This window comes from Anoplopoma fimbria, chromosome 3, assembly GCF_027596085.1.
Source record: "Anoplopoma fimbria isolate UVic2021 breed Golden Eagle Sablefish chromosome 3, Afim_UVic_2022, whole genome shotgun sequence".
In the NCBI taxonomy this organism is placed as follows: domain Eukaryota; kingdom Metazoa; phylum Chordata; class Actinopteri; order Perciformes; family Anoplopomatidae; genus Anoplopoma; species Anoplopoma fimbria.
The window spans coordinates 15,369,709-15,384,499 of record NC_072451.1 but is presented as its reverse complement, the minus strand read 5'-3'; the positions used below and the strand labels follow the sequence as shown (position 1 = coordinate 15,384,499).

At 40.8% G+C, this 14,791-nt stretch overlaps 3 protein-coding genes and 1 non-coding gene across 9 annotated transcripts; 2 read left to right on the top strand and 2 right to left on the bottom strand.

Moving 5' to 3' along the window:
- Positions 1-66: 66 nt before the first annotated feature.
- LOC129088907 (uncharacterized) lies at positions 67-8,807 on the bottom strand. Of its 5 annotated transcripts, none has more exons than XM_054596170.1 (11): positions 8,736-8,807; positions 4,840-4,907; positions 4,352-4,420; positions 4,012-4,055; positions 3,737-3,888; positions 3,428-3,600; positions 2,025-2,158; positions 1,718-1,859; positions 1,404-1,509; positions 767-848; positions 67-664 (listed from the first exon to the last, which is right to left on the bottom strand). In XM_054596170.1, exons 1-11 carry the CDS (start codon positions 8,750-8,752, stop codon positions 590-592), a joined length of 1,062 nt encoding a protein of 353 aa, XP_054452145.1. In that variant the 5' UTR covers positions 8,753-8,807; the 3' UTR covers positions 67-589. The 5 variants fall into 5 exon arrangements, with proteins under 5 accessions (XP_054452145.1, XP_054452149.1, XP_054452144.1 ...); XM_054596174.1 differs by lacking the exon at positions 8,736-8,807 and adding an exon at positions 8,436-8,495; XM_054596169.1 differs by lacking the exon at positions 8,736-8,807 and adding an exon at positions 7,771-7,897.
- Positions 7,316-7,387, bottom strand: trnae-cuc (transfer RNA glutamic acid (anticodon CUC)). The gene has a single exon. It is a non-coding gene; the product is annotated as a tRNA-Glu (tRNA).
- LOC129088906 (caspase-8-like) lies at positions 7,889-10,628 on the top strand. 2 transcript variants are annotated; one of them, XM_054596167.1, is made up of 6 exons: positions 7,889-7,978; positions 8,468-8,814; positions 9,100-9,134; positions 9,419-9,524; positions 9,618-10,164; positions 10,290-10,628. In XM_054596167.1, exons 2-6 carry the CDS (start codon positions 8,475-8,477, stop codon positions 10,435-10,437), a joined length of 1,176 nt encoding a protein of 391 aa, XP_054452142.1. In that variant the 5' UTR covers positions 7,889-7,978; positions 8,468-8,474; the 3' UTR covers positions 10,438-10,628. The 2 variants fall into 2 exon arrangements, with proteins under 2 accessions (XP_054452142.1, XP_054452143.1); XM_054596168.1 differs by lacking the exon at positions 7,889-7,978 and adding an exon at positions 7,987-8,048.
- A 462-nt stretch (positions 10,629-11,090) lies between these two features.
- Positions 11,091-14,564, top strand: catip (ciliogenesis associated TTC17 interacting protein). The gene is made up of 9 exons (XM_054596175.1): positions 11,091-11,354; positions 11,901-12,086; positions 12,196-12,251; positions 12,700-12,786; positions 13,109-13,276; positions 13,363-13,487; positions 13,820-13,884; positions 13,955-14,022; positions 14,174-14,564. The coding sequence occupies exons 1-9, from the start codon at positions 11,234-11,236 to the stop codon at positions 14,360-14,362; spliced, it is 1,065 nt and encodes a 354-aa protein (XP_054452150.1). The 5' UTR covers positions 11,091-11,233; the 3' UTR covers positions 14,363-14,564.
- The last annotated feature ends 227 nt before the right edge of the window (positions 14,565-14,791 follow it).

The window sequence follows — 14,791 nt, the reverse complement described above, 5'->3', positions numbered from 1 at the left end:
CAATCAGCAAATGAGTGTACTTCCCAAAATGTCAAACTTTATTGGGTTAACTTCAATATCGTTGTGTTCACATTTTGTTTAATGGTGGTTTGATGCTCTTTTCTTAAAACCCTCGTAATAATGTAATCATAATGTTGATTTGTGAAATTGTTTTCTTTGTCTAAACGTTTTTTGTCCTCTGTAGGCTCCCATACAGAGTGTGAAAGGCTCTTATTGGACTACCTTATATAAATAAAGGTTGACTAATTCACTTGAATTCACTTTAAATGAGCATTTGATATTTTATTATATCACTCAACTTTACTTCACACCCCAAAAAAATAAACATGTTTTGTAGAAGCACTATAGATCTACGTTTCAATAGCGGCTAACTGGCAAGTTCAGGCTAAACAAATGTATTTCTTCAAAACTCATCACTGAACATGTCCCCCTTGTTTATATTCACAAGATGATGACCAAGCGGAGTAAAAACACTTATGCACACTTATGCACACTTATGCACACTTATGCTAATTGTTTAATGGTCTGGCCTGGCAGTAAGATGTTCCTTTTTTCAAACACTTGAATGTGTCTTCCCACATTGCTTTGATCATGTCTTTTCAGGCTTTCGCTCCGTGTACTCCACCTCTGTGATCTCGGGGTCGGCTGGCTGAGCAGGGTAGATCTGGAGACAACAAAAAAAACACAAAAAAAACCTAAATGTCATGTTGGATGAGTGGCAAAGTGTCTGATGTCAGCGGGTGTGCCAGTATGGGTGTATACTTACATTGAATGTTTCACTTTTTTCCAGGAAACATTTGTACTTTGGCGGGGGGCAAGGAATGGGAGGAAACAGAACCTTAGAAACCCTGAAAAAAACCCAACACAAAATGAGCCTTAAGCACTAATATACAAACTCATTCTACGTTGGCTAAAATAATATTTTTTTTGTTTTAAAATATATAGTATTAAACTGAAACCGCCACAGAAAGGGAAAAAAAAAGAAGCACATCCTTTCTTTACTGTCTTTTGCTTTTTCTTTCATCTCATGTTTTTCCCCTTTTGGGCTATTTTAGAACTGTACGGGGGCGTTTCTCTTTTAACCCTTAAGGAAGTCTAGGGTGAATGTTTTGCATCGGCTTTTCAGACAAAAATAATCTACCCCCACCCCTCTTACTTCTCCTTTCTGTGTTTTCTCACTTAACTCCACCCATTCTGTTTACTTCAGGGTCATTTTGTGTTCCAACTCACACTGTTTCACATTTTAAAGAGAGGGACTGAGTTCTTTGTATCAGACACAGCTTAACAAATGAGACAAGTGTGAAGAGGAATCAGCAAGGAGCTGTGTTGCATGTGAAAGCGTTTGTGCATGAGTCACACATCAGTCAAAAGGTTAGAAGTTAAGTTAGCGACAGAATCAGTACCTCTGATGGCGCAACAGCAGCAGCACAGCCAGGAGGATCATGGGTATCCCAAGTGAAATTGAGACGATCACCAGAGTGCTGAGTTTGTGAACCGACTGTTCCACTGCTACAAACAGACACACACACACACACACACACACACACACACACACACACACACACACACACACACACACACACACACACACACACACACACACACACACACACACATAGTGTATTCAGACCTCCAGACATCAACCAATCAACTGATGGATGGAGATGATGTAAAGTCACCAGCCTTTGTTCAAACCACTAATTGACATGACACTCACTGACAGAGGGACTCCATTCACTCCATGAAGATTCTTGGCATTTTTCCATCTTCCTCATCCTCATCCTCAGGTTGTAGGTGCTGGTGGGATCTGCGTTGGGCTCTGTGTAAACCAGCTGGTTGGTCAAGTATTTGGGTCTTTCCTGTTTATTAAAAATATAAAGATTAGACAGGAGAACACTCAGTAGGTTCACTTTGTTGAGATTGCTCTTGCTTACTGTATGTGCATCAGTAGATAATGCACTAAATGTTACTCCATGTTTTGTTTATGAAATAATGACCATCCATATACATATAAACAGGCATACCTGGTCACCCATGTCCAGCTGGTATTCAAAGCACGAGGGTTTATAGTTAACTCGACTTTGGGGAAGACCCCATGTCACCAACAGGCTTCCATCTTTGAATGATGCAGCAATCTTCTGGGGTGGAAGCAGGACCTCTGTGGCACAAACACACACACAAATATGAATAAATAAGAATTCATTGGTAGGGTCTGTTGTTAACAAACTACAACCTACAGTCTAAACAGAACCTGAACATTCAGATTACCAAATTCATGCATACATCATGTGTTGACCCCTCCCACTCTAACTGATTGTCTGCTCCGCTGTTCGTTCTGCAGATACAGGGAGCGTCTGATAGGTGGAGCTTGGACGGTCGTCTGCTCGTACCTGCTTATCTGGGCTGGGCTTCTAAAAACTCATGTAGGACTGTCCTTCATGGGAGTCTCACTCTTTCTAAGTCTGGCCTACTGCATTCACATCAGCGTTCTTCCTCAGTTTGATTTGCAACTCCATATTTTCTTCTTACATAACTGATGTCTCTCTTACGCCCCACCAGGTAGAAGATATATTTGTTAATCTGAGTTGAATAAATTAGGTTTTGACGGATAGATCAGTGTGTGGCCTTCCTTTTTGTTATTAAACAACAAACAAAAGGTGGTTCCTCCTTAAAGGGAGTTTTTCGCACAGATTTTGACTTGCTCTGGTATGTTTAGGGTTTTGTATATTGGCTTTATTTTGCTGAGCTATCTATACTCCAGTAAGTGTGTTGCTCCATATATTTTTGCCTTGTATTGTACCCTTATGTCTGATAAAAAAAAGCAATATCACTATATCAATAGTAGGATCTGTACCCATTTATATTTTATCGTGTTATTGATTTAGACCACTTTTAGTAATGGTTAGAGCTCGGCCTTTCAGTGCCTTAAGAGTTAACCGGGTCACTGGGCTTTGTGCTTAATTTATTCGGCCACTAACCTGAATGAAGACTAGGGTTGAGTGAGTCAGCTAATATTGGGTAGGTGGTTAACCAGGGGGATGGGGCTCTACAGGAAGCCTGTAATTTCTGGCTTCTTTCTCTCTTAAATTGCTTTCCAGGTACCAAGGTTGCTAAGGGGGCGTCCCCGAGGGTCAGGACATGACACTGTCTGAAGGTTGTATAGACATGCATGGATTGACATTAATGTACCAGTGAGTATTTCATTGTGATCCTTAGTTGCATTGATTGTTTTGGGTATTGGAGTGGTACTTGGTAGCTTTGGTTGAATATTTGGGGATCCTGGTGAGGACCCATGTCTAATGATCGTCTCTAAATAAAGGGCTACCAATGCATTATTCAAACAGTGGATGCCATTGAATACCATTTGTAGTAGGATCATTTGCAGATACTCTAAGACAAACGCCGTCATTGAGTTGTTGAGTATTACCTAGCATGTTCATGTTGTTTTCCCAGGAGTAGACGGTCCACTTGTCATGCAGGGTTATGTTGAAGTGGAGGATTACATATAAATTCTCATGCTCTCGCAGAATCAAAGACATTGATCCAACTCTCTCCGACGAAAGGTTTGGATAGTGAACCTTGCTATTGCCGTCACAGATACTGGGTGAAAAGAATACACACTCAAAACAATCTATACAATTTGAACATGCCTCTTTTGTTATTATATATCAATATTTTCATACTCATCAAAACTTTGCCGTATGGGTAATGTGTCATTTAAGAAAATAATAAACACCTGATGTGGACAAAGAGCTGAGCATCCTCCTCTAAAGTGTGGAATGACCAGGAGCAGTTGAGTATATTTGTTGGGTAAAGGAGGCAGCAAAAGTTATCGAACACCTTATCCTCCTCGACATTGTGCACCTGCCCGATAGGCTGTGTATGGATCTGAAACAGTTCCACAGACATAAAGAACTGAAGATAAAAATGTAGACACAAATGCATCTGTATTTACAGCAGCATGCGCTTATTGTGCCTGTTTGGAGTTCAAAAGAACATTTTAAATCTCACGTTGCCCGGATCTTTTTCAGCCTTACAGACTGGGGACTCCATCTCTGTTAAAAGAGGACATATATTATCAATTAAAAGCCTTGGATCGTCAAGTTCTAACTTTAAGTGCGTGCAGTACAGTGTGATCATCTATTTAAGTCCGCCAAAATTAGAAACATTTTGGTGTGTTTTCTCTTAATCAGGGTAGTGGAGGATTTTCTTGAAGACTGTGTACAAGGAAAGCAGAAACTGCGACACCACCCTGATAAAGGATAGCCAAAAATGTTTGTCGAATCAAACATGATGTGCTAAAGAAGAGCCTTAGGACATGTTTTAACTTGAATATCCTTTGAGTACCCACCACTTTGTGAGGCACACAAAACCAGCAAACTGGACCAAAGTATTGGATGGACAGGAAGCAGCTTCATAGCTAAGGGGTTAACACACAAAGACAGAGAAACTGACTTCAACCAATTCTACGGAACATAGAGAAGCTGTTGTAGCAGTTCTAACTAAGTAATTTCCTGGCAGTTCATACTTCCCCTTTTTAAATGCTTACATTTAGTGACTGACATCGCAATGGGTATTTGATCAAATACAAACAGCTCTCTGTTTATTAATCTTAATCTCCTCTTGGTTAATTTCAGTTATGAGTTTCAACAACATACACATTTCCACTGCCCTCATAAGGCTTCTACATTTTCCACAAGTAAAAAAAGAACAACAAACTTATGATGATGGATAAATCAATGAATAGGTGTAGGCTTTCTTATGAATACAATCTAACACAGATTCCTCTTACAGTATATATTACAAGTATTCTAAAAATAAATACTAAGAAGCCCTTACCTCCTACTGTCCTTCCACTCTGTTGCCGTCTGTCAGTGCTCTCAGTGACTGAAGACAATAACACAATTCTGAGGAAAGATGAAGCATGACGTCACATACAGTACAAGGCTTCAGGAAACGATGGGTTTCTTCCTGTTTCTTTATTCGTATTTTCTCATTCATTCACCGCAAGATGAAAAACCATATACTTATCTTATCTGGTTACATCTAAAGCAATGTCTGGATGATAAATACATTAAAAACTGTTGATAACTTTTAAAATATATTGGTAACTTGGAGAAAATAAATAGTAACTAAATCAGAATGTTGATCAATAAAACTGGTAATTTTTCTAAAAGCTGCAGAATCATTGACTTTTTGAGTAAAATTTTGAAGTTTTTAGAAACATGTATCAAATTAGTCTTTTTTAAGTCACTTCTTAAAACATAACCAAATCAGTAACCTTTTAAATAAAGTTAGAGAATCCTAATAAAATAAACACATTTTTAATAATGTTACAAACTATAACAAATAGTAGAAAAATGTCTACAGGACAAAGATGGAGGATCAGCTGCAGCAGAACAACATCAGCGGAGTCTGGAAGAGCCTCAAGGCCATGTCTGGCCACAAGGGGCCCAACCAACAGCCTGTGGCGGACCAACAGTGGGTGAATGATCTGAACTCATTCTTTAACAGATTTGATCAGCCACCCACCCCTCCCCCCACCCAGACCTCCCTGCCGCTGCAGCCCCCATCGTCTGCACCCCCTGTGGATTACCCCCCTCTTCTTCCTCCTCCTCCACCCCCTTTTCCACAACACTCGGCTCCCCTCCACACTCCTCAAACACTGCACTCCACCAACACCCCCACTCCAACAACCTACAGCACACAGCCCCCTTCCCCCAGCTTGTCCCTCTCAATTAACCAGGTGAGAAAAGAACTGAAGAGAATGAAGGTGAGAAAAGCCACGGGTCCAGACAGCATCAGCTCAAGGCTCCTCAGATCCTACGCAGACCAGCTGTGCAGGATAGTGGAGCACATCTTTAACTTGAGCTTGAAGCTGGGGAGGGTACCACAGCTATGGAAGACGTCCTGCGTGGTACCAGTCCCAAAGACCCCGGGGGCCAAGGACTTCAGCAGCTTCAGGCCGGTGGCATTAACATCCCACCTGGTGAAGACCCTGGAGCGGCTGGTCCTTGTGCACCTCCGCCCCTGGTGATCTCATCTTTGGACCCTCTTCAGTTCGCCTACCAATCTGGCATCGGGGTGGATGGCGCTGTCATCTACCTACTACAAAGATGCCTTTCTCACCTGGAAAAGGCTGGAAGCACTGTGAGAGTCATGTTCTTCGACTTCTCCAGTGCCTTCAACACCATCCAGCCTTTGCTTCTGAGGGACAAGCTGGAGCAGACCGGGGTGGACCACCATCTCACTGCGTGGATCCTGGACTACCTCACCAACCGTCCACAGTATGTGAGGATACAGGAGTGTGAGTCAGATCGGGTGTCCTGCAGCACGGGGGCCCCACAAGGAACCGTTCTGGCTCCATTCCTCTTCTCCATATACACATCAGACTTCACATACAACTCTGCTACCTGCCACCTGCAAAAGTTCTCTTTTTTTGACTTTTTTTTATCTTGTCTTTCTTCTACTATGTCTCTTGTGTGCACTTTACTCTATGCTGCTGTAAGCCTGCAAATTTCCCTGCTGCGGGACTAATAAAGGATTATCTTATCTTATCTTATCTTATCTTATAATTTTATTCTTATTCTAAAGGTTTTCTAACGGCTTTGAAAAAGCATTTACACATCCATTTTAGGAAATAAAATTAACAGAAAATAAATTAAACTGTAAACTGAATTTGAAAATATTTAAAATCCACACAGTTAAACAAGTTTTGTATTTGGTATGTGGTCCAAATTTCTGGTGTGATTGTGAGATGGCAAAACTCGTCATTATTGACATTGGTATTTCTAAAATCTTTATAACATTACAACGGTTGAACTGGACACTGTTAGGATGACTTAAATTCAGCAATACTTTTAGCGCAACTTAACAGGTATATGATTTGGATACTTCTCTGTATATCGTTTTAATATCAGAGGTAAACATAAAAAATTACAACAAAATGAAAAACAATTCTACTAATATTTCCCCCTAAAGGTCACAGAAAAGTTTCCAGTTGGTTTGGCTGCTTCTGTGCAATAATAGTTAAAATAGTTTTTTCTGTCTGTAAATATTATATTTCAGTTATTGTTGTTTTTCTACTGTTTTTATTGCTTATTTATAATACTTGTTTTTTTTTATTTTTCATTTTTATTTTTATCCTGTCTTTCTTTACTATGTCTCTTGTGTGCACTTTACTCTATGCTGCTGTAAGCCTGCAAATTTCCCCGCTGCGGGACTAATAAAGGATTATCTTATCTTATCTTCAAATAGCTTGTGAAAATAGTGCAATCAGTAATAATTAGTACTCACACAATGAAATAAAAGTCAGTTCCCTGACCGGGAATCGAACCCGGGCCGCGGCGGTGAGAGCGCCGAATCCTAACCACTAGACCACCAGGGAAAGATACGTACTCAACATACAATTGTGATTATATTGACAATCTCAGTCTCTGTCTGGTATTGACCAAATTTGAAGTCCTTTTTCTTATGATGATAATACTTCCAATAAGTATAAAATAGCAGCGTAGCTGTTCTGAGTAAGTTTTCGATTTCGGCAACCTATTCGCTAAGGAAGGCTAATTGTTGCACCCTGTGGCCAATGGTAGGGAAACACCACTGGTGGAGCTGATTCCCCTCATCAGCCACAAGGGGAGCGATGAGCCCCATTCAAATACTGTCTATTATCACCGCTAGTCGTTACTACTTCATAGCCAAAGTGCTACTTTTTCACTAAGCGGTGCAAGCTGCACAGTCTCGACCCTCCATTGTCTGTCGCTTACTTACTCGATGGATTGCTTGCACATGGCTCACAAAACCTGAGCGTTGAAATGCATGATTGAAACGCCTATTTTAAATTCTACAGAGAATCCAGCTTTGTACGGATATATGACTACCGAGCTCTGAAAACGAAAGCAGGTACTACAGTCCGTACGAGCACGAGGATAGGGAATTCCCATGTACCACCGAAAGCGGAATAATTTACTTCTTGACGGTAAGTGACCAAAGCGTAACGTCATAGTTGGAGCTTTGTTACAGTTTCGAAGTACAGCAGTAAACTTCCGGTACATTGAATACCATATTCGTAGAAAATGGTTTAAGTTAGATAGGTTCAACTCTGAATGTAAATGGACCTGATTTTAAAAAAATAACGTTAGACACTTTGGCATACATTCAAGGCTACTTAGATTCATTTTAAAGCCAACTCATTGAACTCACTGAATACTTGCTTTTTCAGAGTAACTCTAGCTGCTACGTTTGGAAAATTATCAGAAATGAATCTCACTACTAAGTGAAGCACATAATGATAAACTGTAATGTATATGTGCCGTATGTTAAAAGCTTTCACATATTGACTCTAAGATAAGATAAGATAATCCTTTATTAGTCCCGCAGCGGGGAAATTTGCAAGTATTATGAACCAAAACCCCAGTACTGAATCGTGCACTTACCATACTTGATCTTTTTTGTCTCTATTTCTCAGATTCAGCATGTCAGCCAAAGACACAGTGAGACGTAATAAGATAGCCATTCAGCAGACTTTGTGTGGAGACCACCGGCTAATCCTCAACAAAGTTCATGAGAATAACCTGATAACTAGGCGCGAGTACAACAACCTTAAAAGCATCAACAAAGAAGATGTAGAGGGCCACGTCGTTGAGCTCGTGGACAAGCTCGTGAACAAAGGAGAGGAGAGCTGCCAAGCCTTCCTGAACCTCCTGCAAACTGATGAGGACATTAAAATGACTTACCCTGAGCTGAGGAGCATACAGTTGAATGGCACCTGCTTTTTACCCAAGCCTGTCCAAGCTAGTTCAGTTGACGACAGTGGTACGTCCCAGTGAGCATTTTTCCGTTGAAAAGACGTCTAAAAGTGGTTCAAAAGTGAAAGTTTATTCAACGTCTATTTGTAGACGTCTATTAAACGTTCACGTTTAGACCGCATTTAGACGTGATTTGCAATAGTGCATTTGTAATCCTCTACGTTGTGCTAATAATGTTGTATTATTAGAAATTGGTCATATTCAGCCTTATGTGTGTTTCACATTCACAAAGTGGACGTCTTAAGGCTGTTATGTTTGGAGGTGTAATTCTGTTGTCCTCTGATTTCCTTAGATGTTCTTCCTCCAGACAGCAAGAGGCGAAAGGAGGTGGGGTATTTACCTGATATTGAAATAGCACACTGTGCTTGAATCTGTGTTTTAAGTTAGGCTTTGTCAGAGAGATATATGATATGCTTATTATCCTGTTTTAACATATAGAGTATTAGCTTTGTAATATTGTCATACATCATACATTTAAACTAGTAAAGAAAAGCAAAGGTACCTCTTTAGTAAAAGTCTTAGTAAAGATATTGAAATAGCAAAAATGATCCACCCCAGTTAGCTTCTTCATGATGTGTTTGTGTCACACATTGTGTGTCCATTGTTTTCAGGACAAGCAGTACGAGTTGAACAGCCAGCCTACCGGCCTCTGCGTGATCATAAACAACGAGAATTTCACGGCTAGCAAAGCGAGAAGTGGAACCAACAAAGATGCTGGTATGTTACAGAGTGGACGGATTTACACAATGGTCCTGTTCGTTTGGTGGTTGAAGGTTAACTCTGGTTTTATTTTTATGAAATTTCCTGCAGAAAGTTTGGCAGAGGTGTTCAGCTGGCTGGGCTTCAGAGCACTGATGTGTAAAGACCAAACCAAGGACCAGATGGAGCGAGCGCTGAGATGCTTTGCTTCTCAGAGCGACCTCTCTCAGCTGCAGGAGTTCAACGTTCAGGAGTGGTCTGGCAGCGGATTCACTGCTCTTCAGGAGGCTCCCCGGCACGGCGATGCCTTTATCTGCTGTATTCTCAGTCACGGAAGGAAGGGTGTAGTCTTCGGTACTGACGAGCAGCCCCTTTCCATCAAACAAATAACTGGAACATTCAAGCCGACAGCTCAATCGACCCTCACCGGCAAGCCCAAAGTGTTCCTGATCCAGGCCTGTCAGGGAGGGCAGGTACAGCATGGAGTGTTATTAGAAGATCTGCAGGCTGATGATTCTTACTCGCTTTTCATCCCAGAGGATGCTGATGTTCTGGTTGCTGTGGCCACTGTTGAAGATCATGTATCATTTAGACACAAAACAGATGGGAGCTGGTTCGTCCAATCTGTGTGTCAGCAGCTAAAGGAGGGCTGTCAGAGGTAAATATGACACTCAAGAATGCATAAATAGTTAGTGAAGTATCCACAGTATTTTGTAGATTTGATGATATAATCGATTAAGTTCAAGCGTATACTGTACACTTAATCATAATGTGACCTTTTAGGAGTGAAGACATTACCACCATCCTCCAACATGTGAACAATGAAGTGGGCCAGAAAGAGGGCTGTAGTCAACCTGGGGCAGTAAAGCAGATGCCTGAAGTTAGGTTCACCCTAAGGAAGAGACTTGTGTTGTCTCCACATCGCGATTGAAGCTTCATCGGCAAAACTCATGCAATCTCCCTATACCTGATGGCTTAATTATGGATCTATAATTAACTCAGGGGGATGGCTTTCTTAAAATGTACTCTGTCTTTTGTATCATTCAAAATCTTGTATTTTTATAACATTGAACCATTATATTGTCACACATTTGTGTTGTTGTTTTTTTGCTAACAGTATGATAATCACTGGTGGGTCAATGATATAACGAGGTTACGTTAACATAAGCCTTATCGAGTTATACCATTTCACCAGAAAATATTACAAACATAAGTCCTGAATGCAGAATACTGGTGGCATGTCAATATCTAACAAATAAGTTACTAATGTAGAAAAAACATTTTTATTGACTCTAAACATTAAGTTAAGTAGAGTATCTGAAAGTGTCAAACAAAAACCAGAACAGCATTAGTACATTGATATGATGATGTAGAAAAAATGCTGGTTGTTGCCATTATTTAGAAGTTTTCATTTTTCACATGAAGGATTTTTAAAGCGGATTCAACCAACACGTACTATGACCCAGTCTATGATTATGACCAATGAATAAGATTAGTCTGAGTGCACTTGCTTTGATGGGAATTCGGTTGCGCACATGCATCCGTCGTTACGGTACTACAGCGTCGTTGCCACGACAACTCACATTTGTTAGTCCTCACTTCCGTATCGGAAAGAAGGCTGCAAATAGATGTTACCTAAGAAAAGCTGCTCATCATAACAATTAAAAAGCAATCTGTCGAAACAAGAAATAGTGTAGTAAACCCTCTATTACCGGGAGTCTCTGCGGATGATGGAAGCCCCGCTGGAAGACGAGACACCTGCGGGAGCCTTGGCTGGGATTGAGGGACTCGACCTCGCAATGGAGTTGAAAGCGTCCGACGAAGCGCTTACGTTCATGTCCAGCGTCGGTGAGTTGTCAGTGTAACGTTACTCTGCAGGCTTTGAGCGCCAGTAGGAGACAGGAACTGCATAGGCTACGCCTGAGTGTTAGCACACCTGGTTTTGGCACATGTCTCAGACAGAGACTATTGATAATTAGGCTATTTCATAGTAGCAGTGAGCCAAAAATAGAAAATAAGCTCTACAGAAATTGGACCCTGTCCATTTAGGCTCATGTTACATTACATTACATTACAGTCATTTAGCAGACGCTTTTATCCAAAGCGACTTACAGGAAGTGTATTCAACATAGGTATTCAAGAGAACTACTAGTCACCAGAAGTCATAAGTGCATCTCCTTTCTTAAACAAGTATCTTAAAGCATAAACCAGAGCAAAAGTATAGTGCAGGAACAAATTACTACGAAAACAATAATTGCAACAGACTAATACGAATACAATAAGTGCTACAAACTACTACGAATAGGATAAGTGCAGTAAACGAATAGGAATACAATAAGTGCAACAACTAATACGAATGCATGTTTTAACTTAACCCCCTCATACCTCTCTCAGAGCCTGCAGAGCTGCTCAAGTGTGTGTTTCCAGACTCTCTGGTGACTGTGTCAGAGGGCGGCCGGGACCTTGGGAAGTTCAGTGTGACGGTGGAGTTTGACCGTAGAGCCCAGCAGCCCTGTATGCTCCTGCATGCTCAGAGCCAGGGAGCCATTGATGACTCCCCGTGTGGAACTACAGTGACAGGTGAGGGGGTGAAAGGGATGCAAAGACAGGTTCACCTCCATAGTGTCGTCTATTTACAGATGTGTCACATATACCCTTTCTTCATGTCTTTTATCCTCGTCCATTTAAGCCTACATAACCACGGACCTGGAGGTGCTGGAGGAAGATTACCATGAGTATGTCAAGGTGAATCATTGCAATCTTCCCACACTGTCTAATTTTAACACACAAGGAATTGGAAACGTTGTACTGTGGCACTTAAATAAGATAAGATAAGATAATCCTTTATTAGTCTCGCAGCGGGGAAATTTGCAGGCTTACAGCAGCATAGAGTAATATAAATAAGCAGTAAGAAACAGTAGAAAAACAACAATAACTGAAATATTATATTTACAGACAGAAATAACTATTTTAACTATTTTAACTATTATTGCACAGTGTAATGTATTGCACAGGTTTTTATTGTCATGTTTTTATTGTCATGTATCATGTGGTCTGCTGGGAGCAGAGTTGGTTGTGCAACCTGACAGCAGCTGGAAGGAAGGACCTGCGGTACCTAATGCCTTTCATTCTCATGCCACATCTGTCTGTTTTTGTTCTGTTGTCATTTAAACACATTGAATCCCCTTTTCAGCTTGAGGGTCACAGTTTGGACAGGAGGTGTCACATGGTGCAGCATGACGGGCAGATGGTGATCGATAAAGTTACCACTGTAGGAGAGGTGAGAGAGGAAACTATAGAGTGGTCTGGGCAATAACTGTACGTAACCTTGATAAAAACAATATTAGGGTTCTATCAGCCCTAGGGCCTCTAACCAATTTTATGTGACATACATGCTAATATGATGACCTTTCGCCATGGTTAAAAACATCTTGATGAGCAAGCAAAGTAGTTATATCGTTTTGTGAAATCTGGATTCAAATGTGTCATTCATTATAATGGCTTCAAACTGTTTTATACAAACATTTACCATTGGAGATGTCAACAAACTTGCTGTTATGAAATTACTGTAAGTGTTAATAATCTTTTGTGTATGTATACAGGAGACGTCAATGGAGAGCGTTTCTTATCCCATGTCTGTCCTAAACGGGCTCGTTACCGAGGGGTCCAACTTGCTGCTGATGCGCCTGCTCGCTCTTAGGAAGAAGGTTCCCGAACACATGACCTTTATCTCCTTTGACCAGGGATTACACATCATCCACACCACTTTTGTAAGTAATTATGACAATGTGACCTCGTGGTCATTCTGTGTCTTGTTTGAATAGTGAACTCTGATCATCTGTTTCTCTGTGATCAGAGCAAGCTGGGTGTGAAGCAGCTGGAGGTTGGGGATGAGACTGTGGAGGTATTTGGGGTGGAGAGGATTGTTCACTCCGTGGAGGAGGGCCCCACTACCTGGCAGTGCTACTTCCTAGGTGATGGGTAAGCTCAGTGACTATACATCCTCAGGTTCCTGATCTTGTTGGACAGTCTCCCTGCCCAACAATGTGGATCACTGTGTTTGCAGCTACTTCAGAGGCCCAAGCTGTATAATTTAATTTCAGTTCTGTGCATGTGTTTTTCTTGTTTGTTTGTTTTTCATGTGTGTGTGTGTTCATGGCGTACTGTTCAGCCACCAGGGATATATATACACCTGCATCCTCAACAAGTGCATGCAATTGGGACTTTTATCTTTTGTTAATCACTTTGTGAAAATTTATTTTTAAATTTGAGTTGATGAATGATCTTTTGAGCAGTTAATTTTCTCTCATCAGGCACATGGCCAGCAGAGTGCAGGTGGGATCACCGGTCACCATGAGGCTTCTACAGCTAAAAAAAGGTAACCATTGTTTCACACACATAAAACATTTTTTAATGTAACATAATCAATCATGTTGTCTGTGTGTTAGGTTTTGAGAAGATTCCTCTGGTTTGCGAAGAAGACATGCAGATGCACTCTAAGTTTTTGGACATAAAGGTAACAAATAATGTTCTCATATTATTAATAGTATATTCAAACTGACTGAAGAATAAGGGTTCCTCCTTACCCAATATGTATCCCATCATAATCTTAGCCTATAAATCCTTTGAACAGAATATGAATATGCGTCTTTGTCTCGTTGGGGCAGGAGGAGCTGAAGGCGGACCATGCCTCATACATGAGACAGCATCCAGAGATCCGTGCCCTCATATCTGACTTTCTGCAGTTTTTGCTGTTGAGGAAACCAAATGATGTCTTCCAGTTTGCCAGAGAGTACTTCCTCCCTTTTGCCTCCCGCCGACCTCCAGAACTAAGCCTGAAAACCCCCTCACCCTGAAAGCACACCCCAGTGTTTACATGCTAAAAACAGCCTTTTATAGCTTTCTTCTCATTTATCGTTTCAACTTCAGACTACATTTTTAAATTGCATTTGGTTATGTTATATCCTGTCTTGTTTTCCTGAGTGACAGATGACTAGTAGTAGCCTATAAAAGGAAACGTAGTGGGAAGGAACAATAACTTTCAAACCAGAGACTTCATATGAGCTGTGTGAAAAACATTTGTGATCTGAATAAAGTTGTTCGTTTCAAACGGTGTTTGTAGTTTCAGTTTTGGTACGTCATTCTTGTTGCTCAAAGTAGTCAAATAAGACATGTCTGTGCAATGGTTTGAGAAGCGTCAAATCAGGAAAAAGCTGTGCGTCTTCAAAATAAAAGTGCAAAATGGAAAAGAAAGAAAAAAGTGATAATGAAAGGGGTGCTACAAC